The sequence below is a fragment of the Symphalangus syndactylus genome, chromosome 4 (genome assembly GCF_028878055.3).
Source record: "Symphalangus syndactylus isolate Jambi chromosome 4, NHGRI_mSymSyn1-v2.1_pri, whole genome shotgun sequence".
Classification (NCBI taxonomy): Eukaryota; Metazoa; Chordata; class Mammalia; order Primates; family Hylobatidae; genus Symphalangus; species Symphalangus syndactylus.
Genome location: NC_072426.2, coordinates 37,646,010 through 37,670,921, shown reverse-complemented (window position 1 = coordinate 37,670,921; position 24,912 = coordinate 37,646,010). Strand labels below are relative to the sequence as shown.

Below are 24,912 nucleotides of genomic sequence, written 5' to 3'. Positions count from 1 at the left end.
TTGAGATGGAGTCTCGCTCTGTCGCCCAGGCTGGAGTGCAGTGGCATGATCTCGGCTCACTATAAGCTCCGCCACCTGGGTTCACACCATTCTCCTGCCTCAGCCTCCCGAGTAACTGTGACTACAGGCGCCCGCCACCACACCTGGCTAATTTTTTTTGTAGTTTTAGTAGAGATGCGGTTTCACCATGTTAGCCAGGATGGTCTCGATCTCCTGACCTCGTGATCTGCCCACCTCGGCCTCCCAAAGTGCTGGGATTATAGGCGTGAGCCACCGCGCCCAGCTCCTATGGAGTTTTAAGTACCAGTCTGAAAGTCTTGAGATTTCAAATTTTTTTTTAACTTAATACAAAAAATACTCATTTTTAAAGCTGTTGTTTATGTAGAAAAAATAGATATTTATACTTTCCTGCCTGATTGGATTGTGGAGATTATCTGATAGTGCGCCTTTATACACAATTCAAATACTTTGGTTAAAATGTAGTTAAAATGCTAGATAAGTGTTATTCCTTCATTGCATTTGATTTTTTTCCTAAAACAGTGACAAACTTTTACCTCTCAAAAAAAGCACAAAACTGCCTTGAATTGTTAAAATAGTTTTAACCACATTTAAAAAATTACTCATTTGCACAATTTTTTTGTCTTTTCTTCTCCCTGAAGTCTACCTCTGAGTTTTATTTTACAACTGCTTTTTGAAAATTACTTTCTATTTTTAAATAGAAAGTAATTTAAAAATTGTTGGCATCTATATTCTTGATTAATACCCTTGTTTTTCAAGATGTACTTGAAGTAAATATATTTGCTTTTTAATTCTTGGTTAGCAGTTGAAATGGTGAGTTTCAGAAGGTTAAAAAGGTAATTTTGTCTTAAGTGAATAAAATAAATTATTGTAACAGCATCTTATAAATTAGGGATCCCAAGCTGATTTCTAAACATTTCTACTGAGTAAAGAAATTATACCAAATATTTGATTAGCTCATTCTATTTAATTTTTGTTTTTGTTTTGTATCATGGATTAGGTACTAGAACCACAGAATGTCGATCCTTCTATGGTTCAAATGACCTTTCTAGATGATGTTGTTCACTCTTTGTTAAAAGGTGAAAATATTGGCATTACATCACGACGCAGGTCTCGTGCCAATCAAAACGTCAACGCTGTTCACGTATGTATGTTATTAGGGATGGATTTCTGTAAAATATTTTTCCTTAGGCTAGTAGAAACCAGGTAGTAAACAATTACTGTTAATTGGTTATTTTTAGAGCCATTATACACGTGCCCAAGCAAATAGTCCCAGACCAGCAATGAACTCCCAAGCTGCTGTACCAAAACAGAATATGCACCAGCAACAGCAACAAAGAAGTATCCGTCCAAATAAGAGGAAGGGCTCAGATAGCAGTATACCAGATGAAGAGAAGATGAAGGAGGAAAAATATGATTATATATCACGAGGAGGTAGGACCCACTTTTTTTTTTTAAGGGAATGAAAACAAATAAAACAAAAATACATTTTAAAATATGCTTATTTAGTATGAAAAATAAGACTGTTCTTTCTTTAATCCTACAGAAAATCCTAAAGGTAAAAACAAACACTTGATGAATAAAAGAAGGAAACCTGAGGAGGATGAAAAGAAACTAAATATGAAAAGACTTCGAACTGACAATGTTTCAGACTTTTCTGAGAGCAGTGACTCAGAAAATTCAAATAAGAGAATAATAGATAATTCCTCAGAACAGAAGCCAGAGAATGAATTGAAAAATAAAAATACTTCAAAAATAAATGGAGAAGAAGGAAAACTCCATAATAACGAGAAGCCAGGAGAAGAGACCCTAAAAGATAGCCAGCCTCCCTGGGATCAAATACAGGAAGATAAAAAACATGAAGAAGCAGAGAAGCGGAAGTCTGTTGACACTCAGCTTCAAGAAGATATGATTATCCATTCGTCAGAACAGTCCACAGTTTCTGATCATAATTCTAATGATTTACTTCCTCAGGAATGCAATATGGATAAAACACATACCATGGAATTGCTACCAAAGGAGAAGTTTGTATCCAGACCACCCACACCAAAATGTGTTATTGATATTACAAATGACACTAATTTAGAAAAGGTGGCTCAGGAAAACTCAAGTACCTTTGGCCTTCAGACCCTTCAGAAAATGGATCCTAGTGTTAGTGATTCAAAACACTCTATTGCAAATGCAAAATTCTTGGAAACAGCAAAACAAGATTCTGACCAGAGCTGGGTCAGTGATGTAGTTAAAGTGGATCTAACCCAGTCAAGTGTTACAAATGCTTCTTCAGGAAATGATCACTTGAACATGGAAAAAGAGAAGTATGTCTCTTACATTTCTCCTTTAAGTGTAGTTTCTGTCATGGAAGATAAGCTGCATAAGCGAAGTCCACCTCCAGAGACTATAAAATCTAAACTTAATACTTCAGTAGATACTCACAAGATAAAATCCAGCCCATCACCTGAAGTTGTTAAACCCAAAATAACTCATTCTCCTGATTCTGTAAAGTCTAAGGCCACTTATGTGAACAGCCAAGCTACTGGTGAAAGAAGACTGGCAAATAAGATAGAACATGAGCTATCAAGATGCAGTTTTCATCCAATTCCTACTCGAGGCAGTACATTAGAAACTACAAAGAGTCCTCTTATCATTGATAAAAATGAGCATTTTACAGTTTACAGAGATCCTGCACTTATTGGGTCAGAAACAGGAGCTAATCATATTTCACCTTTCCTAAGCCAGCATCCTTTTCCTCTTCACTCCTCATCTCATAGAACCTGTTTAAATCCAGGTACCCATCATCCTGCCTTAACTCCTGCACCCCATTTACTAGCCGGATCATCTAGTCAAACTCCATTACCTACCATTAACACTCATCCTCTGACTAGTGGTCCACACCATGCTGTTCATCACCCTCATTTACTTCCCACTGTGTTACCTGGAGTGCCTACTGCCTCCTTACTTGGTGGCCACCCACGACTAGAGAGTGCTCATGCCAGCAGCTTGAGCCACTTAGCACTAGCACACCAGCAGCAACAACAGTTGTTACAGCACCAGTCACCTCATCTTCTTGGACAAGCCCATCCTTCTGCTTCATATAATCAGCTTGGACTTTATCCAATTATTTGGCAGTATCCAAATGGAACACATGCATACTCAGGACTTGGTTTGCCTTCTTCTAAGTGGGTTCACCCAGAAAATGCAGTTAATGCTGAAGCTTCATTAAGGAGGGTAAGTTACACTATAGTTTGCCACATACCAATATATATTAATGAACATGTACAGGTGCTTTTTCAATATTCCATCTATTTTTTAGGTCATTTCCTATTATATGTTAGATTTTTTGTTGTTTTTCCATACGCTTAGTAACCTCAAGAGTGGGAGCTGAAACCTCAGAAAAGCCTATTTATAAAAACAGTTTAAAGAAGTAAAACTTTTTATTTTCTATTTTTATTATTTTTTATTTGAGACGAAGTTTCGCTCTTATTGCCCAGGCTGGAGTGCAATGGCACGATCTCAGCTCACCACAGTCTCCGCCTCCCGGGTTCAAGCAATGCTCCTGCCTCAGTCTCCCAAGTAGCTGAGATTACAGGCGCACACCACCACGCCCGGCTAATTTTTGTATTTTTAGTAGAGATGGGGTTTCACCATGTTGGTTAGGCTGGTCTCGAATTCCTGACCTCGTGATCCGCCCGCCTTGGCCTCCCAAAGTGCTGGGATTACGGGCATGAGCCACCATGCCCGGCCGGAGAAGTAAGACTTTTTAGATTGTAATATTTATTTATTATAGATTTAAATTTTTGGTATATTTTCTTTTTTTCTTTTTCTTTTTTCTTTTTTCTTTTTTTTTTTTTTTTTTTTTTTTTTTTTTTTTGAGATGGAGTCTCATTCTGTCGCTTAGGCTAGAATGCAGTGACATGATCTTGGGTCTCTGCAACCTCTGCCTCCCAGGTTCAAGCGATTCCCCTGCCTCAGCCTCCTGAGTAGCTGGGATTATAGGTGCCTACCACCATGCCTGGCAAATTTTTGTATTTTTAGTAGAGGCAGGGTTTTACCATGTTGGTCAGGCTGGTCTTGAACTCCTGACCTTGTGATCCATCTGTCTCGGCCTCCCAAAGTGCTGTGTCCCCTTTTTCCCTTAAGGGTGCTCAAGGTTGCAGATTCCCAGTATTTGAGGGTAAAGCTGCAGCTGAAATTTTGTCTGCCTAACACAGTATTGCTAAAGGTAGTGGTATAAGGCTCTTATTCATTCATGAGCTATGTGGTTTCTATAGCAAATTCATTTTTACACTAAAAAAATGGTTGTTGAGAGCAATACCAGCCCTGGTATAAAAAATGGAAAAACTGATTATCACTTTTAAACTCCCAGGAGACAACCTTGTCCTTCGTATATCCTAGGATGCTCATCAAGTATCCCCTAGAATCTCTTTTTAACACCTTGTTTGTTTTTGTGGTTAAAAACCACACACATACATAATATTAAATGTGCCATCTTAAACATTTTTAAGTGTACAGTTCAGTAGTGTTAAGCGCGTTCACATTGTTGTTCAGCAGGTCTCTAGAACTTTTTCATCTTGTAAAACTGAAACTATAGCCATTAAACACTAACTCCCCTTCCCTGCCAGCCCTTGGCAACCACCTTTCTTTTGTTTCTATGGTTTTCATGACTTTAGATACTTTCTATGAGTAGAATCATAGAATATTTATCCTTTCGTTACTGGCTTATTTAGCTTACTACAGTATTCTTGAGGTTCATCCATGTTGCAACATGTGACATGATTTTCTTCTTATTGAAGGCTGTATAATATTCCACTGTATGTATGTGCCCTATTTTCTTTCTCCGTTCACCTGTCAGTGGACATTTGGGTTGCTTTCACCTCTTGGCTGTGGTGAATAATGCTACAGTGAATATGGGTGGTTTTTTGTTTTTTTTTTGTGGGGTTTTTTTTTTTTTTTTGAGACAGGGTCTTGCTCTGTCACCCAAGCTAGAGTACAGTGGTGCAATCTCGGCTCACGGCAACCTCTGCCTCACATGGGTGTTTTTAACACCTTAATGTCATCTTTTTTGACAGCTTTCTGAAGTGAAGTGAGATCACAGTTGGGGGTGGTGATTTAGAAGACAGCTTTAGTGACTTTCTCTTTTACTCAGGGATAATATTTTTCACATATAACATTAATGATGCCAGTAGATAAAAGCATGCTGTTCATCATGCCAAAAGTTTGTGAGAGGAGTCATTATGTTTTGGGTAGACTGTGGTTATGAGTCTTTTTATCATTCCCAAGTTGTGATGGATAAACTTTTTTTTTTTTTTTTTTTTTTTGGAGATGGAGTCTCCCTCTGTTGCCAGGCTACAGTACAGTGATGCAATCTTGGCTCACTGCAACCTCTGCCTCCCGGGTTCAAGTGATTCTCCTGCCTCAGCCTCCCAAGTAGCTGGGACTGCAGGTGTGCAACACCACACCTGGCTAATTTTTTGTATTTTTAGTAGAGACAAAGTTTCACTATGCTGGCCAGGCTGGTCTCGAACTCCTGACCTCAAGTGATCTGCCTGCCTCGGCCTCTCAAAGTGCTGGGATTACAGGCATGAGCCACCATGCCCAACCATGTGATGGATGAACTTTTATGATAAGAGGCACCAAGTGGTTGATGATGCATCTTGCATAAGGTCTACCAATTTTGAAAGATGTTTCCTGTGGTTTATTCCTGTTGCAAACATGGACTCCTTTTGGCTCTACTTTCATATGACCTTTGGCCTTTAATGAAGTCTCACCAGTGATCCCCACAGTTTATTCTGCACCGGCATCACCACATTTGAGATTGACAAGATCTCGGTTCCAGAATTATGCTGCCATTGATCACAAGCTTCCCATTACCATTTTGGAGGGGGCCGTTGCTCTTGCGGTAAATGGGAGTCATACTAGAACCTGTATGTTACATAGTCAAACTCAATGAAGAATCACTAATCACTATATTATCCTCTTTACCAGAATAGAAAGCAGGCCTGGTGATCTGAGTGCCCTACTGCACTCAGATTATTAATTCAAGGTTTCTATTTTTATTGTTGCACTCATATGTTTATTCTGACTCTTCACTCTCATGTCATTAATGTAGCTGCAGGTGCACAAAGATAAGCTAGCTAGAGGAACACAGGAGAGCCAAGAGCTGGCTAACAGATTTGTGTCTTTTTCCTTAACATCCAAACTCTTGAAAACAGATTTAAGTAACTTAGAAATGGCTTGGAAAGGAGCAGTACTCAGTATGTGTCACAAGTATATGGACTTAGACCATGACTGTCTAGCCTCCGTGTTTATAAGTACATAAAATATTTTATTAACTGGTCATAAATGTGTTAAACTAAAAACAAGTGTATCGGATTTTTGTTATATAAAATTACAACATAAAGGAGTAAATTTGAATAATATTTTGAGCAAAAAATAAAAATGTCTTACCCCCTACTATTGACCAAAAGTGAAGAAACAATACAAGCATAAGACACTATTATTAAGAAATAATTTTGAATGGCATTTTATAGAGCAAAACTTTGTTGTCATTGCCATAATCGATTGCTGTTTAAGATTTCTAGATCTTGTAGAACTGAGGCCGTTTGAGACACATATTTGATCCTTATGTGTATATTTATGTATTTTTCTCTTATGTGAGGTTTATGGCTATAGTGTATGTTTTTAATTTCATAGCAGTATATTTTTGGTGTGACATACTGCTTTTGCATTATTTTGAAAAGTAAGATGTATTCCCTTTGTTAGGGAATAAATTAGAGAAAATACAAAGGAGGTTGTATTTTCCTGCTATTTGACTATCATCCTATTAACAAATTCGTAAAACATGTTCTGGAAGGATGTCAGTGAGTCAGAATATAGAAAAATCCTTAAGCATGTAATCAGATAGCTGTATGTCTCGATGAAGAGGTTGCTGTCACCTTATATTCCGTTATGAGACAGGCAGCATATTGATGTATAAAATTAACTTTATTAGACCCCTACACCTCCAAGCTTAATGGTACAACCTTGTTTATAGCTTAGAGTGAAATGGGGAGTGCATTTGGGTTTTGAAATGTAATTATCTGCCAATTGTCAGTAAATTGTTACATTGGAAAAGTTAATTTTTTTGATGACAAAAATTGACAAACGAATTTGGTTATAATTTCTATTTCTGATGAAATGTGTTTTAGGAATAATATTCTGTTTTTACTGTTAGCAATATATATTCTTTTGCTGTTAGAATCAGGAAATCATATTAGCTAGGTTCTGTATATGGCATTTACAGTAAATAAAAGGCACTGATTTCAAGATCTGTTTTTAGTAAGATGACAATAAATTAATACTGATTACTTTGACATGGAAAAATCTGTTTAATTATATTATTTGTCTGAATATTTCTCATAAGATGTATTTAGAAAAAGTTACAAGTTTCCCAAATAAACTGCTATTTGAATGAACTAATAAACCACCAAGATCATACCCAGTTCTACTGTGACACTGTGTTTAGCTTTTTCTAGTAACTGAAATCTAGGTTTTTTGTTTTGTTTTGTTTTGTTAATAGAATTCTCCCAGTCCTTGGCTACATCAGCCCACCCCTGTGACCTCAGCAGATGGTATTGGATTACTTAGTCACATTCCTGTCAGACCTTCCAGTGCAGAGCCTCATCGGCCTCTTAAAATTACAGCCCATTCCAGTCCACCATTGACAAAAACTTTAGTAGATCATCATAAGGAGTAAGTTCACCAGTGCTTAAAAATTATAAATACCTTGTTCATAATTTTTCTTAATTTGCCTTTTAAACAGTTAATTTTAAGTTAACACATATCTTAAGATTAGGCTTTGTTCTGTTTTGATATTTCATCAAATTTATTATAGTATTAGAGTACATGCAAAGATGTCTTTTACTTTCGTAATAGAATGATACTGCATAGAAGCTATCTTTGTATTTTGCAAGAAAAAGTGGTTACAGAAGTATTTGTGTATTTTCTTTACAGAGAATTAGAAAGGAAAGCTTTTATGGAACCATTACGGTCTGTTGCATCCACATCAGCCAAAAATGACCTGGATCTAAATAGGTCACAGACTGGAAAAGATTGTCACTTACATAGGCATTTTGTGGATCCAGTATTAAATCAATTACAGAGGCCACCCCAGGAGACTGGAGAGAGGTTAAACAAATACAAAGAGGAACACCGTCGAATTCTTCAAGAAAGTATTGATGTTGCTCCCTTTACAACTAAAATCAAGGGACTTGAGGGTGAGAGAGAGAATTATTCCAGAGTGGCATCATCATCTTCCAGTCCTAAAAGCCATATCATCAAACAAGATATGGATGTAGAACGCTCAGTATCAGATCTTTATAAGATGAAGCACTCAGTGCCTCAGAGTTTACCCCAAAGTAACTATTTCACTACATTGTCTAATAGTGTGGTCAATGAACCACCAAGATCATACCCATCCAAAGAAATTTCAAATATTTACGGTGATAAACAGAGTAATGCCCTTGCAGCAGCAGCAGCTAATCCTCAAACTCTGACTTCATTTATAACATCTCTTTCAAAGCCTCCACCTTTGATTAAACACCAACCAGAAAGTGAAGGTTTAGTAGGCAAGATACCAGAACATCTTCCTCATCAGATTGCATCTCACTCAGTAACAACCTTCAGAAATGATTGTAGGAGTCCTACCCATTTGACAGTTTCTTCTACAAATACACTCCGCAGTATGCCTGCATTACATAGAGCACCAGTATTTCACCCACCAATCCACCACAGCCTGGAAAGAAAGGAAGGCAGCTATAGTAGCCTTTCCCCTCCAACTTTAACTCCGGTGATGCCAGTAAATGCTGGCGGTAAAGTTCAAGAATCACAGAAGCCTCCAACTCTAATACCCGAGCCAAAAGACTCTCAGGCAAATTTTAAGAGTTCTTCAGAACAGAGTTTGACAGAGATGTGGAGACCTAATAATAACCTCAGCAAAGAGAAAACCGAATGGCATGTGGAGAAAAGCAGCGGAAAGTTACAGGCTGCTATGGCATCTGTCATTGTGCGTCCATCTTCTAGTACAAAAACTGATAGTATGCCAGCAATGCAGTTAGCTTCTAAAGATCGAGTTAGTGAAAGATCTTCAGCTGGGGCACATAAAACAGATTGCCTCAAACTAGCAGAAGCCGGAGAAACTGGAAGAATCATTTTGCCAAATGTGATTTCAGACAGTGTTCACACAAAATCTGAAAAAAACTTTCAGGCTGTCTCACAGGGCAGTGTTCCCAGTTCAGTCATGTCTGCTGTAAATACGATGTGTAATACCAAAACGGATGTAATCACATCTGCTGCTGATACTACCAGTGTTTCCAGCTGGGGTGGTTCAGAAGTAATTTCCTCTTTATCAAATGCCATTTTGGCGTCTACATCATCAGAATGTGTATCTTCAAAAAGTGTCAGTCAGCCAGTGGCTCAAAAACAAGAATGCAAGGTCAGCACCACAGCATCAGTTACATTAGCCAGTAGTAAGACAGGAAGTGTTGTTCAACCCAGTTCTGGGTTCTCAGGCACAACTGATTTTATCCATTTAAAAAAGCACAAGGCAGCATTGGCTGCAGCTCAGTATAAAAGTAGTAATGTCAGTGAGACTGAACCTAATGCTGTAAAAAATCAGACACTTTCAGCCTCCCTTCCTCTGGATAGCACTGTAATCTGTAGTACAATTAACAAAGCAAACTCTGTAGGAAATGGGCAAGCTTCCCAGACAAGTCAACCAAACTACCATACTAAACTGAAAAAGGCCTGGCTCACCAGACATTCAGAAGAAGATAAAAATACTAATAAAATGGAAAATTCAGGGAATTCTGTATCAGAAATTATTAAGCCATGTTCTGTCAACTTAATAGCCTCTACATCTAGTGATATACAAAATAGTGTAGATAGTAAGATCGTAGTTGATAAATATGTAAAAGATGATAAAGTCAATAGGAGAAAAGCCAAAAGAACTTATGAATCTGGCTCTGAAAGTGGAGACTCAGATGAAAGTGAAAGCAAGTCAGAGCAAAGGACTAAAAGACAACCTAAGCCAACTTACAAAAAGAAGCAAAATGATTTGCAAAAGAGAAAAGGTGAAATAGAAGAAGATTTGAAACCCAATGGAGTTCTCAGCAGGAGTGCCAAAGAAAAAAGTAAACTGAAGTTGCAAAGCAACAGTAATAATAGTAAGTCAGTTACTTTGTTTTATCTCAGGTAAAATGGGCTGAATGTTTTAGCTATATTAGTGTGCTGCTTTAAAGATCAGTGAGCTTAAAGGCATCCTTTGCCTTCATTTGCATGCCTTAGCTTTATGTATATGCTCATTGATCTCATTTCTACATTTCACAAGTAAGTACCCTTTAAGAGGAAATGAGAGAACACTTATTCCTCCATTTTTAAAAGACTTGTAGAAATAATATATTTTACCTGACAGTCATTGTAGGTAATTTGCGTAATTTAACGTGGAATTTAGTAGTTACTTGTAATTTTGGCCATTTCTAAGAATTGTCAAAATGCAGTTATGGCTGTCACACCAAAAGTGGATTCGTAATATCAGCTAAGATATTTACCTCTAACAAGATGTAGTCAGGAAAGAAATTCTGCTCACATATACATATTTTGAGGCAAATTTCTAGAAGACAGTTACAGTTGTCCCTGGGTATACCTGTGGGGGATTGGTTCCAGGATGCCCCCACGGATACTGAAATTCATAGATGTGCACATCCCTTATATAAAATAGCATACTACAGTCATGTGCTGCATAACAACTTTTCAGTCAGTGACAGAATGCACAGCTGGGCACAGTGGCTCACTCCTGTAATCCCAGCACTTTGGGAAGCTGAGGCAGGAGGATCACTTGAGCTGGGGTGGTTGAAGCTGCAGTGAGCCACGATTGCACCACTGCACTCCAGCCTGGGCAACAGAGCAAGACCATGTCTCAAAAAATAAACAAAAAATGATGGAATGTATATATGACAGTGGTCTCATATAAGATCGTAAGACTTTTTACTGTACCTCTTTCTTTGTTTAGATACGTAAATACTTTGTGTTACAATTATCTACAGTATAAAGTACAGTAAATACTGTATGGGTTTGTAAGCTAGGTTTGTGTAAGTACATGCTATGAAGTTCTCACAATGAGGAAATTGCCTAATAGTGTATGACTATATTTGCATGTAACCTACACACATCCTCCCATATACTTTAAATCATCTCTAGATTCCTTATAATGCCCAACACAATGCTTACACATCATTTATGCAGGATCAAACATACTACTCTGCACATGGCAAATTAAAGTTTTGTTTTTTTGGAACTTTGTAGAATATTTTTTTCCCCCGAGTATTTTTGATCCACGGTAGGTTGAACCCATGGGTTTGGAACCCACAGTTATGGAGGGCCAATTTTACTTCAGAGTAATGTGAATGTGAACTGTATTTCACTCTTACATCATCTGGTGAGAAAATTGGAAGCTTATGGAAATTACTATCTATTTAATGCTGCTCATTCAAACAGTCCTTAACAATAGGTAAAAATTAACAAAGGGGAGGCTTGTGGTTTTGTGTATTCATTTTGATGTTAAAGAATTGCCATATTAATAGCTTCAAAACTGATTATACATCCTTTGTGGCAACACCTGGACAAAATAAGAGATACTTAACAGTAATATTCACTATAAAGTGTTTCTATATCATTTTACTCTAGTAGTAGTTTTTCTCAGTTTGCTTATTTCTTTTTAGGTATGTTGCACAATGCAGAAAGCACTTAGTTTAACTGTGTCCGTGTGTTCATCCACATACAATATATGAAATATCTGTGACAATGTGGACACTCAAGAAGTACTTTGACAAGCACTTGGATGCTTGAAGGCTCCCATTTGTGCCTTTTAACTGAATGAGGTTTTCCCACATGCCTGTGTGGAAACCAGAGGCAAAGTGAAGGAGAGGAAAACAGGAGGATGGAATCATAGAAAAGGACAGTCAGAAAGTGAAAGAACAAAGGACAAACTCAACTAGAGCCAGAGACTGACAGACTGAAATGCAAGCATAGTCAGAAGACAGAGAGGGGGATTAACATCGAAGGATACCTGCCATTTACTTGAATATTGGATTATATATACACTGTTGCTTTTTCGTATGTGTTCCCCTTACTCTCCCTCACTGCCCCCATGAATTCATAATAGGCTTAGTGTGAGCAATTTGTTTCTCTTCTGTCTTATATGACATTTCCTTTGGTGTTGGGTGTTCAGATACTTGAGTAAAACTTAAAAAACAAAAACAAAAGATAGGTAGCTTCGAGGTTTTAATGCCTAGAAAACTCTTCTGAAGTTTAATTTATGAAATTAAGTCTTAGTGAAATACGTATTCTCTTTTCATCTTGAGACGAATATACATATTCACAAGTAAGAGTTCTAAGAAAAGGGCCAGAATGAGTGCCTTTTTTTCCCTCCAGGTTGTAATGTTTAGTCAAATCTCCCCTGCTTGGTAACTAGCATGTAGCTTTACAGAGGCTGTTTTATGACCCATTTGTTCACCAAGCCCAAAGTAATATTAAGTCAATATTAGATGTCATCTATTAATTGTGGACAGAGTTGACTTGCTTTTGTTCTAGGCTACCTAGAAAAGTTTTTTTTTTCTTAAATATTTTTTAGAGACAGTCTTCCTACATTGCCCAGGCTGGAGTGCAGTGGATATTCACAGGTGTAACAATAGTACACAGCAGCCTCCAACTCCTGGGCTCAGGCAATCCTCCTGCCTGAGGCTCCTGAGCACAGAAAAGTTCTTTAAGTTGGGAGTTTTCATAAGTCAGGGAACTTCTAAATAGGAATGGATTATCTACTTCATGGATTAAATAATGTCCATTTTCTTTCTAATGTTTAGTAGAATTGTCATCAGTCATGGTCAATCAAAAAGAATGAGTTAGGCTTACACCTCAACTATGTAATGTGATTACATATACCATTATACATGTATAATTATATATTTTATATACACATACACATAATAGTGTGTTTCTTAGTACATTAAAGCTAGATATGATAGATTTTGTTTTATTTACTGTTTTGGAATGTCTTCCTCTCTGCTACCTTTTTGTTTCTCTTAATTAAAAGTCAGTCGCTTTTTCTCCATTAATTTTTATGTTTTATTTACTTCTATCTTACATTTTATCTAATTTTTACATTTAATTTTATGATCTGAAATTGCCACTGTATTTAAGTATATAAATTCTACAATACAAAACCAGTGGTTTATGATCAAAGTTAATTTCTATATCTCCAAAAAAATATGTTTTAAGGGGGTGGCATATCAGAGATTAATGTTTGGCGAGTATTTGTCTCTTATTTTCTTCCTCCCCAGTTTTCTGTTAGAGCAGCTATTTGTGGATTTGCTACTAGAGAACTAAGGTTCTTACTATAAATGAATAAGTATCCATTGAGTTAGGTGTTTTTTTGTTGACTAAGTGTCTTAATCTCAAACTTTTAGATTTTATATATTGCCAGTAAATTATATATATATGGAATTGAAGGATGAAGTTTTATTTATTGTACAAATACTATGACAGTTAAATTCATAAAAGGAGTTAGTTGCAGTCATGTGTGGCCTTGTCTAGAAGCAAAAATTACAATATCAAAAGCTCTGCATATGAATTGGGCCTTAATGTCTTTGTACTCATTTATTCTTTTATTGAAAAAAAGCTCTAAATGCCTACTTTGTGTCACATAATTGAGATTTGCTTTGAAATGTCTGATTGTTTACTATAGTACTATCTGAGTTGTTCACAGTGGTATGGTGATCCATACTCTGAACTGTTCCATTATCTGAATTAAAGGCATATAATAAAAATGGAAATAGACTGTATTTAGTTTATTCTAGTGTAATAAATTGAAAAGTAAATAGATGATTAGAAGCAAGTGTACCAAATAAAAATTTATCAGCAGTATAACAATTCTATCATTCATTCCAACTTGTAAAAGCTCTGAATATTTTACACAGTTCATAGGAGAAATCTGTCTTTTGCACAATGGAGGAAATAAACATTTTACATAAGTCTTCTGGAAATGGGTTTATACCATAACTGGGAGATGTGGTGTGTGGTTATACACATGGGTGTTTCTCTAGTGGATTAAGCTAAATGGTTCCTTAACCTAAGTTAGAGACAGAGAGGGGAAAGCATGTAATTGTAAAGAACGAGGCAGCAATTGTAGAAGTGCTTAATAATTGGACCTGATTTCAAATGGGCCACTCTATATGGTTTATTTAAACACAGTGCCTTCTAAGTTTCTGCAAGAAGTATGTAGTCTCAGGAGAATAGCTGTACATCTGATCCACACATTGGGCATGATTAGAAAACACAAAGGTAGGAAATACAGTTTTATTCTTTCAGCATGACAGAAATAGCAAACTATGTAAATCTAATGTCTGACATATAGATACATTAATTATGGGTGCAATAAGTACACTTACAAGTTAGAGCCAACAACTAATTGCTGATCCTAACATAGCTTGCTTTTATTTTATTTATATATATTTTTAGACAGAGTCTTACTCCATCACCCAGGCTGGAATCCAGTGGCACGATCTCACCCCACTGCAACTTCCACCCCCTGGGCTCAAGCAGTTCTTGTGCCTCCTGAGTAGCTGGAATTACAGGCGCGTGCTACCGCGCCTGGCTAATTTTTGTATTTTTGGTAGAGATGGGGTTTCACCTATTGGCCAGACTGGTCTTGAACTCCTGGCCTCAAGTGATCCACCCACCTCAGCCTCCTAAAGTTCTGGGATTACAGGCATGAGCCACTGCACCTGGACCCCAACATAGCTTGCTTTTTTTTTTTCTTTCTTTCTTTCCTCTTTTTTGTTTTTTTTGGATGGAGTCTTGCTCTGTCACCAGGCTGGAGTGCAGTAGCGCAATGTTGGCTCACTGCAACATCTGCCTTGCGGGTTCAAGCGATCCTCCTGCCTCAGCCTCCCGAGTAGCTGGATGGCACGTGCCACCATGCCAGGCTAATTTTTTGTATTTTAGTAGAGACGGGATTTCACCATGTTGGTCAGGCTGGTCTCGAACTCCCGACCTCAGGTGATCCGCCCGCCTCAGCCTCCCAAAGTACTGGGATTACAGGCATGAGCCACCGTGCCCAGGCAGCTTGCTTTTAAATAAATATGTTTTTAAAATTTTAATAGACATCGTTTAATTTTTGGAGTTCCTCTCGGTCCAGAAATAATTCTTACTCTCTAGATGACAGATTTCTTGAGCCAGTGTTCTTATACTTATTAAACATAAGTCAGTAAATGTGATGGAGCAATGATGTAGTGTATGTAAATAAGTTGATTTTTTTTCACGTATTAGACTGTATAATGCATTAGAGTTTTGTCCTTTTTACTTTTTTGATGGCTTTTTTAATTCATCAGTAAAGATAGCCAAGTTAATTTCTTTTTCCTTTTACTTTCTTCAAACCCTTTTATTTTTCTAAAAGATACTGCCACCATCAGTATGTTGATATCAAATGCAGGGTATTATAATAAAGGAAAGATGTTAGGAGAGATAGCTCAGCACTTCTGCCAAATACAGGTTTTATAAAATTACCACTTGTTTTAATGAGCCACACTTACCTTGGAAAATCAGATTATGTATTTCAATAGAAATATGTTGAAACTAACCTGCAGTTTCTAACTATATAAACCTTTGATCTTTACGTTCTTGCTGTGGATCTTGAAAGAGCTTTCTCCTACATAAACCAACTTTTGGTATAGAAGGACTGTATTTTCAGTTATTGATATGCACAGAATATGAATGATTCTTATGTTTGCTATTATACATACATGAATATTTAATATTTAAAGAGTTCAGTCAGCTGTAAAACTTAGTTCTGCATTTTCAGTACACTTGACATCAGAGTGGTTCATTTGGTTAGTAGAATTGGTTAGTAAGTAAATAGAAACGCTGCTGCACTTTTTAGTCATTAATCGGTACCTAGAGCTCTTAATGTCTTTGCTTCTTTACTAAAGTCTTACTGTATCATCACAATTGTATAACTGACTTGAATTTCATCTCAAGGAGTTTTAGCTTTCTACAAAGCATAATCTTGCTAAAACTTTCCTACTGATTTTACAGCTGGCATTCCTCGTTCAGTGTTGAAAGATTGGCGTAAAGTCAAGAAGCTGAAGCAAACTGGGGAATCCTTTTTACAGGATGACTCCTGCTGTGAGATAGGGCCTAATTTACAAAAGTGTCGAGAATGTAGACTTATTCGCAGTAAAAAAGGAGAAGAACCAGCTCACTCGCCAGTATTTTGTAGATTTTACTACTTTAGACGGTAAGTGAAAATATGAGATTGGGAAAAAAGTAATTTATTGATTTGATATTGGAAATTATATAGTGTTACTCTGAGTGTCCCTTTTGGATGAGGGAATAAGTCTTTGAGTCTCCATGTTTTGGAAACATTATAAAAGAGTTATTAAACGTTTTTATGCTAAATTTTAACAATTTCTAACTATTAGACTAAATAACATACGTTATTACTCATGTTCCATATGACCTTTCTGTTTTGAGAGATTTATTCTTAATGAGAAAATGATTTTTTTTCTTAACAGTTGTTAACCTATATATTAATTTTATATGAATATTACCAAATAATATTTTAAAATTAAAAACTTAAAGGTAGACTTGTAAGAGTTCAACTAAAGAATAGCTGGATAACCCAGACAGTAAAGACTAATTAACATGTCACACTCCAGAATCAGTCATTTCTAGTTGTGAATTCCATCTCTGTCCCTTAGTTCCTGTGTGAGTTTATTAACTGTGGTAGGACAACTAAGCCTGTCTCATCTGCAAAATGTAAATGTTAGTACCTACCTAGGAGAGGTTTAATGAAGGTTAAATGAGATAAAGTATGCCAAGTCCTTAAGTGTAGTCCCATGCACATATGAAATGCTCTGTTGTTAGCTGTAATTATCTTCCTAAGAAATTGAGACACTTTACTCTGTGGAATACTCTATGCTGGTAGCCCAGTATAGACCTCCAAAAATATGTGTTGATAAGAATGGACCAGGTTCTCTTTCTTCACTTTGTAGCCAACAATCCCTAAAGGACAGACAATTTCAGGGAATAATTATAAGAGGTAGCATCCATGGAAGTGCAGAAGAGATGAAAAAAGGAATCAAAAGGAAAGTAGGTTTGAGGCCTAAGAAAATCTAGTAAAAGTCTGAAGGAAAGAAATGTTCAGGCAAAGATTATAACATATAACCAAAATGAGATGCTGGGTTATGACAAAAAGGAGAAATTTGGTTTAAAAAGAAGGAAACTTTGGAAAGATAATAAAGATACGAAAAGTAGGGATAAAAGAAATGTTGCTGTTCATATGAAAAATACAGTATGACTTGTATCTTAGACATCACCTATTTGAGAGTAAAGAGAGTAAAGTGCAATATAATTGAGGAATAACCACCAGCCAGTAAGAGAATGGCAATTTTGCCTTCCGTTTACCATAAACTTCTCTGAATAGAGTAGTTATTTGGATATCAGAAGCTAAGAGTAAGTAAGCACATTAACGGGGTTCCTATAAAACTATTAAGAATTTCATCCTTGTTCTCTTAAATCACTTCAGTAATGTGTCAATCTAATTAATGAAAATGTATGTATAGCTGGCATTTTTAAAGTCCTCCTGGTGAAAGTCTTAAGGCCATTTCAGATTTAGGCCATTTCAGCTTTAGTGATTCCTGATTTAGATTATGTATAAAATAACGACATTGCTCTGGGCAACATTGGGCCCACATTTTTACTCTTGTCATTCATCAAACATGTACACAGTTTTCATTTTGTTGGAATTAGGTAAGTATAAGTCATCTTATTTCTTGAAATAACCTAAAATTAGTACTACTTATTGCCATTTGCATAACACCTATGAGTTATTTAAATTAATTCAATAATTAGTGTGTGAAGAATTAACCTGTTTTCCTGTTTTTAATGTAATTCATATTTTATAATGCAATATAAACATAATTATAAATTTACAATTTTAAAGACTGGACTTATGTTTTAATATGTTGGTACCTAATGCTTTTATGTTTTAATATTTCAGGTTGTCATTTAGTAAAAACGGAGTAGTTAGAATAGATGGTTTCTCTTCTCCTGACCAATATGATGATGAAGCTATGAGTTTGTGGACACATGAAAATTATGAAGATGATGAACTAGATATAGAGACTTCTAAATATATCTTGGATATAATAGGTGATAAGTTCTGTCAATTAGTAACATCTGAAAAAACAGCTTTGTCCTGGGTGAAAAAGGATGGTAAGGAAGTTAAATATAACATGAACTGCACAGATTTCATTTTAAGAATTTCTCTTTGAGTTATGTTTATGAAAGAAGTCCCTAATCTTATCTAACCTTGATTTTTAATTATGATAATGATACCTTTTTACAGTATGTATTTAAGGTTACAGATATTTTCCTATAGAGGGTGAATTGAGTCAATTAACCATTTATGAAATCACAATAGCATTTTGCTGTTTCTGCCATTACAACATTAATGTGTTAAACCCACTTTGGATGCAAATTGTGAAATTTCAACATTTGGCTTATAAAGACATAATCTACCCCAATTATTTGTATTGGAATCTCAGCTTTACTCCCTGTTTAACTGTTACCTTTGGCAAATAACCTCTCTGGGTATCAGGCAGGTCTGGAAAATAGGAAAGATAACTATCTCATTAATTTGTTTAGAAAGTAGTTATGTTAATTATGTTTACTTAAGTACTTAATAGTTCCTAACATAGTAGATGCTCTGAATATTAGCTTGTTTTCCTTCCCTTCCTTGAAATCACTGGTTTGCACCTCCAGGGGACACTTAGCAATGACTGGAGACATCTTTGGTTGCATAACTGAGGGAGTTAAGGATATGTTGCCAACATCTAATAGGTAGAGGCTACAGATACCACTGAACAGTCTGTAATGCACAGAGTAATCCCTCCCAACAAAGAATTATTCAACCTAAAATGTCAAAAGTACCAGAGTTGAGAAACCCTGCTTAGATGTAAGGCATTTTTATTTTTCACTTATGATCATTTATGAGTCTTCTAAAGAGAATTACAAATTACTTCAAGAAATCTGTTGGTCTTCAGTTAATATAGCCTTGAAAGTTCTTGGTTTGCCTTTACATTTTTATTTCTTCTGTATTTCAGCCAAAATTGCCTTGGAAAAGAGCATGTTTGCCTTTAAATTTTTGTTTTTTCTGTATTTCAGCCAAAATTGCCTGGAAAAGAGCAGTGAGAGGAGTCCGGGAGATGTGTGATGCATGTGAAGCAACATTGTTTAACATTCACTGGGTCTGCCAAAAATGTGGATTTGTGGTCTGCTTAGATTGTTACAAGGCAAAGGAAAGGAAGAGTTCTAGAGGTTGGTATATAAGTTTATATAAATTGAAGTTTTTTATAATATTTTCTTTAGGATCACTCTTCTAGAACATGAGATGTGTTTTTTTTATTCCTACTTTCCATATTAATGTATAAGGAATTTTTTTCAGTTTGTTTTTAAGAGGAGAAGTAACCACAGTTTATTAATGGCTATATTTTCTAGAATTAAATTGCATCTACACCCATCAGCCTCATGAGTATATCTATCTTCTCATTTCAGTCAGATAGTTCTTTAATGTAGCCCAAATTTAGGTTAGGCCTTGTTGCTTTAAGATTCCAGTGTGTGGGCTGGGCACTGTGGCTCATGCCTGCAATCTCAGCACTTTGGGAGGCCAAGGCTGGCTTCCAAAGAGGCTTGAACCCAGGTGTTCAAGACCAGCCTGGGCAACATGGCAAAACCCCATCTCTACAAAAAAAAATTACAAAAAATCAGCTGCACATGGTGATGTGTGCCTGTAGTCCCAGTTACCTGGGAGGCTGAGGTCAGAGGATCACCTGAACCCAGGAGATGGAGGCTGCAGTGAACTGTGATTGCCCCATTGCACTCCAGCCTGGGTGACACAGTGATACCCTGTCTCAAAAAGGAAGTAATTAAATGAAACAAAAGTGTTTTAGAAAGATTATCCAAGGCAATTTTGGAAGTGACTACCTAAATCTGGTATTGAATTTTTTGTTAGGAGTAGAGTTCTGATGAAATAAGAGGATTAGTATTGTGGAAACATTAGAAGTACTTAGTATAGATTGTCTGTCTCAAAGTAATGAATGTCATTTTCATTTCAGGCCACTCTTTTTTCAGAGTAGTATATCAGGTAGATGAACCATGATTTAACCATCAGTATCTTCTACTGATAGGATTAACCAGTCTCTTACCCTTTCTTACCAAAGAAACCTGAGCAAATGTGGAAGCGTAGCTGAACGTCTACAGCTAAGTGTTTCTGGGATATGCAATAAATATGTTAATATGAGTAAAATCTGAAACCACAATACATGTATCTTGATATTTTCAATTGTTATAAAATTTGATGACATGATGTGCATTTCAAATTCCTTTTTTCCTGGTTTCATATTACTTTTGGTTTTCCTTTGCCAAATTAAAAAAGTTAATTTTAATGTACTCTATTTTGCTGTGTTGTATGTATGTATATATATGTAAGCTACCATAAATCCTTTTTTTGAATAAGATAAAGAATATTTATATTAAAACTAAATTGTTGTATTGCTGCTGATTTTCTTTTTCTTTTTTTGGATGTTGTTGTTGAGACGGAGTTTCACTCTTGTTGCCCAGGCTGGAGTGCAGTGGTGCAATCTTGGCCTCCTGGATTCAAGTAATTCTCCTGCCTCAGCCTCCCCAGTAGCTGGGATTACAGGCATGTGCCACCATGCCTAATTTTGTATTTTTAGTAGAGACGCAGTTTTACCAAGTTGGCCAGGCTGGTCTCAAACTCCTGACCTCAGCTGATCACCCACCTCAGCCTCCCAAAGTGCTGGGATTACAGGCGTGAGCCACCATGCCCAGCCTGCTGATTTTCATAGTAGTATTAATTTTGAAAGCATAGTCTTGTTAGTTACCGTATCATTCTTTTTTCTTTTTTTTGAGACAGTCTCGCTCTGTTGCCCAGGCTGGAGTGCAGTGGCGTGATCTTGGCTCACTGCAGCCTCCGCCTCCTGGGTTCACACCATTCTCCTGCCTAGCCTCTCCGAGTAGCTGGGACTACAGGTGTCCGCCACCAAGCCCGGCTAATTTTTTTGTATTTTTAGTAGAGACGGGGTTTCACTGTGGTCTCGATCTCCTGACCTCGTGATCGGCCCACCTCAGCCTCCCAAAGTGCTGGGATTACAAGCGTGAGCCACCGTGCCTGGCCATCGTATCATTCTTTTAAGTGTAACTTATGCCTTAGGTTATTGTCCATACTGTCTATGTATCTATTTTACTATTAAATATTATAATAAAACTCAGATTGAGTAGGTTTAATATATAGCTTCATGTAGTGGTAATCAACATAAGTGTCTAAAATATAAGCAATATATAAAATATTTGCAAGTTACCATGTAGGTTTTGCAGAGGAAAGTCAAAGCTCTTAAAGGTAACTGGTTTTAGACTGGGTTTGAATTTTATTTAATGTATATTTTTATGAAACAATAGTTCTAGTTTTTTTTTTTTTTTTGAGATGGAGTCTCGCCTTGTCACCCAGGCTGGAGTGCAATGGCGCAATCTTGGCTTGCTGCAACCTCCACCTCTTGGGTTCAAGTGATTCTCCTGCCTCAGCCTCCCAAGTAGCTGGGACTACAGGCATGCATCACCACACCTGGCTAATTTTTTATTTTTAGTAGAAATAGGGTTTCACCATGTTGGCCAGGCTGGTCTTGAAGTCCTAACCTCAAGTGATCTGCTGCCTTGGCCTCCCAAAATGCTGGGATTACAGGTGTGAGCCACTGTGCCTGGCCTAGTTCTAGATTTTTTTATGCCGAGTTTATTGAGCTTTGTGACACGGAAACTCTTGTAGCCACATCGTAAGTAGCTATCTGTGTCACTAAATTTGTAGAGAAAGTTCTTGAGATCAAGGTATCAAATGCTTTTATTCTTTGTTATGCCCTATGCTATGCCTTAATTGTTTACAACTTCAGGGATGAAACCTTATTTGAAGTCAGCAATAGCAGTTAATAGTAACTGTATGGTACCAGCTTTTTCACATGTCTCATGTTCCTCTACATGTCTTTGAAGCATAAGAGGAAAATGAATTAACAATCATCTCAAACTGTGTCAGTCTGATGTACTAGGATCAGGCATAAATTCTGTTTGGCACAGAAAGCAGCTAAGAGATAGAAGATTAGCTACAAAGATAGAGATGACTAATAATAATGACTGGTAATTTTTAGAAAGGCTATCATACCCATTTTGTGTCACTGTTTTTATAAAATTCAGGAAATGGTGGAACTGTTTTTCCTGACTTGTTTCAGAACCAAACATCTAAAGCATATCATTGACATTTTATTTCATTATTTTTATTTTTTTTTCTCATTGGCTGTGACTCTAGCCAATGAAACATTTTATATAATCGTTAAGTTCTTTACACCATCAGTTTATAATTATGAAACCATGAGTGTGATATACAACAAGGTATATTATCTTACAGATAAAGAACTGTATGCTTGGATCAAGTGTGTGAAGGGACAGCCTCATGATCACAAACATTTAATGCCAACCCAAATTATACCTGGTTCTGGTAAGTATATCTTCTTCATTTAATAAAACTGCTCTTGGTTGCTCCAGATTAAGGAAACACTTAAAGGAGTATCTAGAAGTATAAGAGGGTAGAGAGAGAAGATTTAACTAGTTTTGAATTGTCTTGCTCAATTATTGGAAATCCTCTACGTAATAAAGCTCAGAAGATAAGTCCAAGCCTCAGTGATGAAGAAAGTTCACCATTAGAAGTGGAAAGCTAGAGTGTAATGAAAAGGCCTATTGGATTTTTAATGAAAGCCTCTTACAATTTTTGAGCATATCTAATTTTTAATAAAGATAAGAGAGAAAAGAATAGAGAATGTAAATTTGGCTGGGCGTGGTGGCTCATGCCTGTAATCCCAGCATTTTGGGAGGCCGAGGCGGGAGGATTACGAGGTCAGGAGATCGAGCCCATCCTGGCTAACATGGTGAAACCCTGTCTCTACTAAAAATACAAAAAATTAGCCAGGTGTGGTGGCAGGCGCCTGTAGTCCCAGCTACTCGGGAGGCTGAGGCAGGAGAATGGCATGAACCTGGGGGGCGGGGCTTGCAGTGAGCCCAGATGGCGCCACTGCACTCCAGCCTGGGTGACAGAGCGAGACTCTGTCTCAAACAAACAAAAAAAAAGAGAACATAAATTTGGTTGAATAATCTGTAATAGATAGAAGAGAATGGAGAAAAATGGAAGAAATTTAAAGGGCACAAGAAAACCTCCATTATTCCCAATTATAATATAAAATATTGTAAGAAAAAAATTTTACAGCATTAACAACTAGTGGTAATCTTTTTATTAACTACCATTTTATTTTGTAGTTTTGACAGATCTTCTAGATGCCATGCACACTCTTAGGGAAAAATATGGTATTAAATCCCATTGTCATTGTACTAACAAACAGAATTTACAAGTTGGAAATTTTCCTACAATGAATGGTGTATCTCAAGTGAGTAAAAATCTCTGGTTATTCAAATAAAATCTGTGGTTAAATTAGTCAACTTTGATATTTATTTGAAATTTGATATAGGACTTACGTATGAATTACATTTGCTGTGTTTCTGTGTGAATTTTTTGTATCTATAACTAATTGAATAATTAAAGTGTTTAAAAATGTAATTGTTCTACCTTTGTAGGTTTTACAGAATGTTCTTAATCACAGTAATAAAATTTCTCTGTGCATGCCTGAGTCTCAGCAGCAAAATACTCCTCAGAAGTCTGAGAAAAATGGTGGCAGCAGCCCAGAGAGTGAAGTAGGCACAGATAACAAGTTAACTCCTCCAGAATCCCAGTCACCACTGCACTGGTTAGCAGATCTTGCAGAGCAAAAAGCCAGAGAGGAGAAAAAAGGTAAACGTAATTGATTATTTAGGTATGTGTGAGAGGAGTATAGTATAATTAACCAACAATGTACTATTGTACAATAAAGTACTGTTAATATTGAGGTAAACAATTTACTTTGGTCTTTTGCTTGAATTATGGGTTAGGTTCAATGTAAAACATTTTGTCTTCACTTATTAGGAACTAGCCTGTTGTTTTTTTGTTGTTTTTGTTTTTGTTTTTTTGAGACTATCACCCAGGCTGGAGTGCAGTGGCACAATCGTTGCTCACCGCAGCCTTGACCTCTCAGGCCCAGGCGCTCCTCCCAGTTCAGCCTCCCAAATAGTTGATACTACAGGCATGTACCACCATGCCTAATTTTCTTTTTGGGGGTGGGGGAGCACGGAGTTTTGCTCTTGTTGCCCAGTCTGGAGTGCAATGGCATGATCTTGGCTCACTGCAATCTCTGCCTCCCAGGTTTAAGTGATTGTCCTGCCTCAGCCTCCCAAGTAGCTGGGACTAAAGGATTGCATCACCATGCCCAGCTAATTGTGTATTTTTAGTAGAGACAGGACTTCACCATGTTGGCCAGGCTGGTCTCAAACTCCTGACCTCAGGTAATCCATCCGCCTTGGCCTCCCAAAGTGTTGGGATTACAGGCGTGAACCACCATGCCGGGCCAATTTTTTGTTTTTTTTAGTTTTTGTAGACATGAAGTTTCGCCATGTTGCCCAGATTGTTCTCGAACTCCTGGGCTCAAGCAGTCTACCTCGTCTTCCCAGAGTGCTGAGATTACAGACATGAGCCACCATACCCAGCCTTAGCCTTCCTTTGTTAGTTACAGAATTGTTTGTGAATGAGCATATTGATAAAGCCACCAGAGCACTAGAAGTGTAACTTACCTATGTCTTCTTTTTTTGTTTTGTTTTTTGTTT

General features: G+C 36.9%; 1 protein-coding gene across 6 annotated transcripts in view; it reads left to right on the top strand.

The window, feature by feature from the left end:
- Window positions 1-24,912, top strand: part of JMJD1C (jumonji domain containing 1C) — a 369,469-nt gene that overhangs the window by 319,396 nt on the left and 25,161 nt on the right. For 5 of the 6 annotated variants that reach the window (XM_055274441.2, XM_063637907.1, XM_063637905.1 and 2 more), the window contains 11 exons: window positions 1,019-1,162; window positions 1,260-1,452; window positions 1,565-3,243; window positions 7,574-7,746; window positions 8,008-10,217; window positions 16,141-16,342; window positions 18,107-18,321; window positions 19,273-19,425; window positions 22,577-22,666; window positions 23,479-23,606; window positions 23,794-24,007. In XM_055274441.2, the coding sequence (XP_055130416.1) occupies window positions 1,019-1,162; window positions 1,260-1,452; window positions 1,565-3,243; window positions 7,574-7,746; window positions 8,008-10,217; window positions 16,141-16,342; window positions 18,107-18,321; window positions 19,273-19,425; window positions 22,577-22,666; window positions 23,479-23,606; window positions 23,794-24,007 (5,401 nt within the window). Of the gene's footprint in view, window positions 1-1,018; window positions 1,167-1,259; window positions 1,453-1,564; window positions 3,244-7,573; window positions 7,747-8,007; window positions 10,218-16,140; window positions 16,343-18,106; window positions 18,322-19,272; window positions 19,426-22,576; window positions 22,667-23,478; window positions 23,607-23,793; window positions 24,008-24,912 lie in introns of those variants that run through there. The other variant, XM_055274438.2, reaches the window with a different exon arrangement.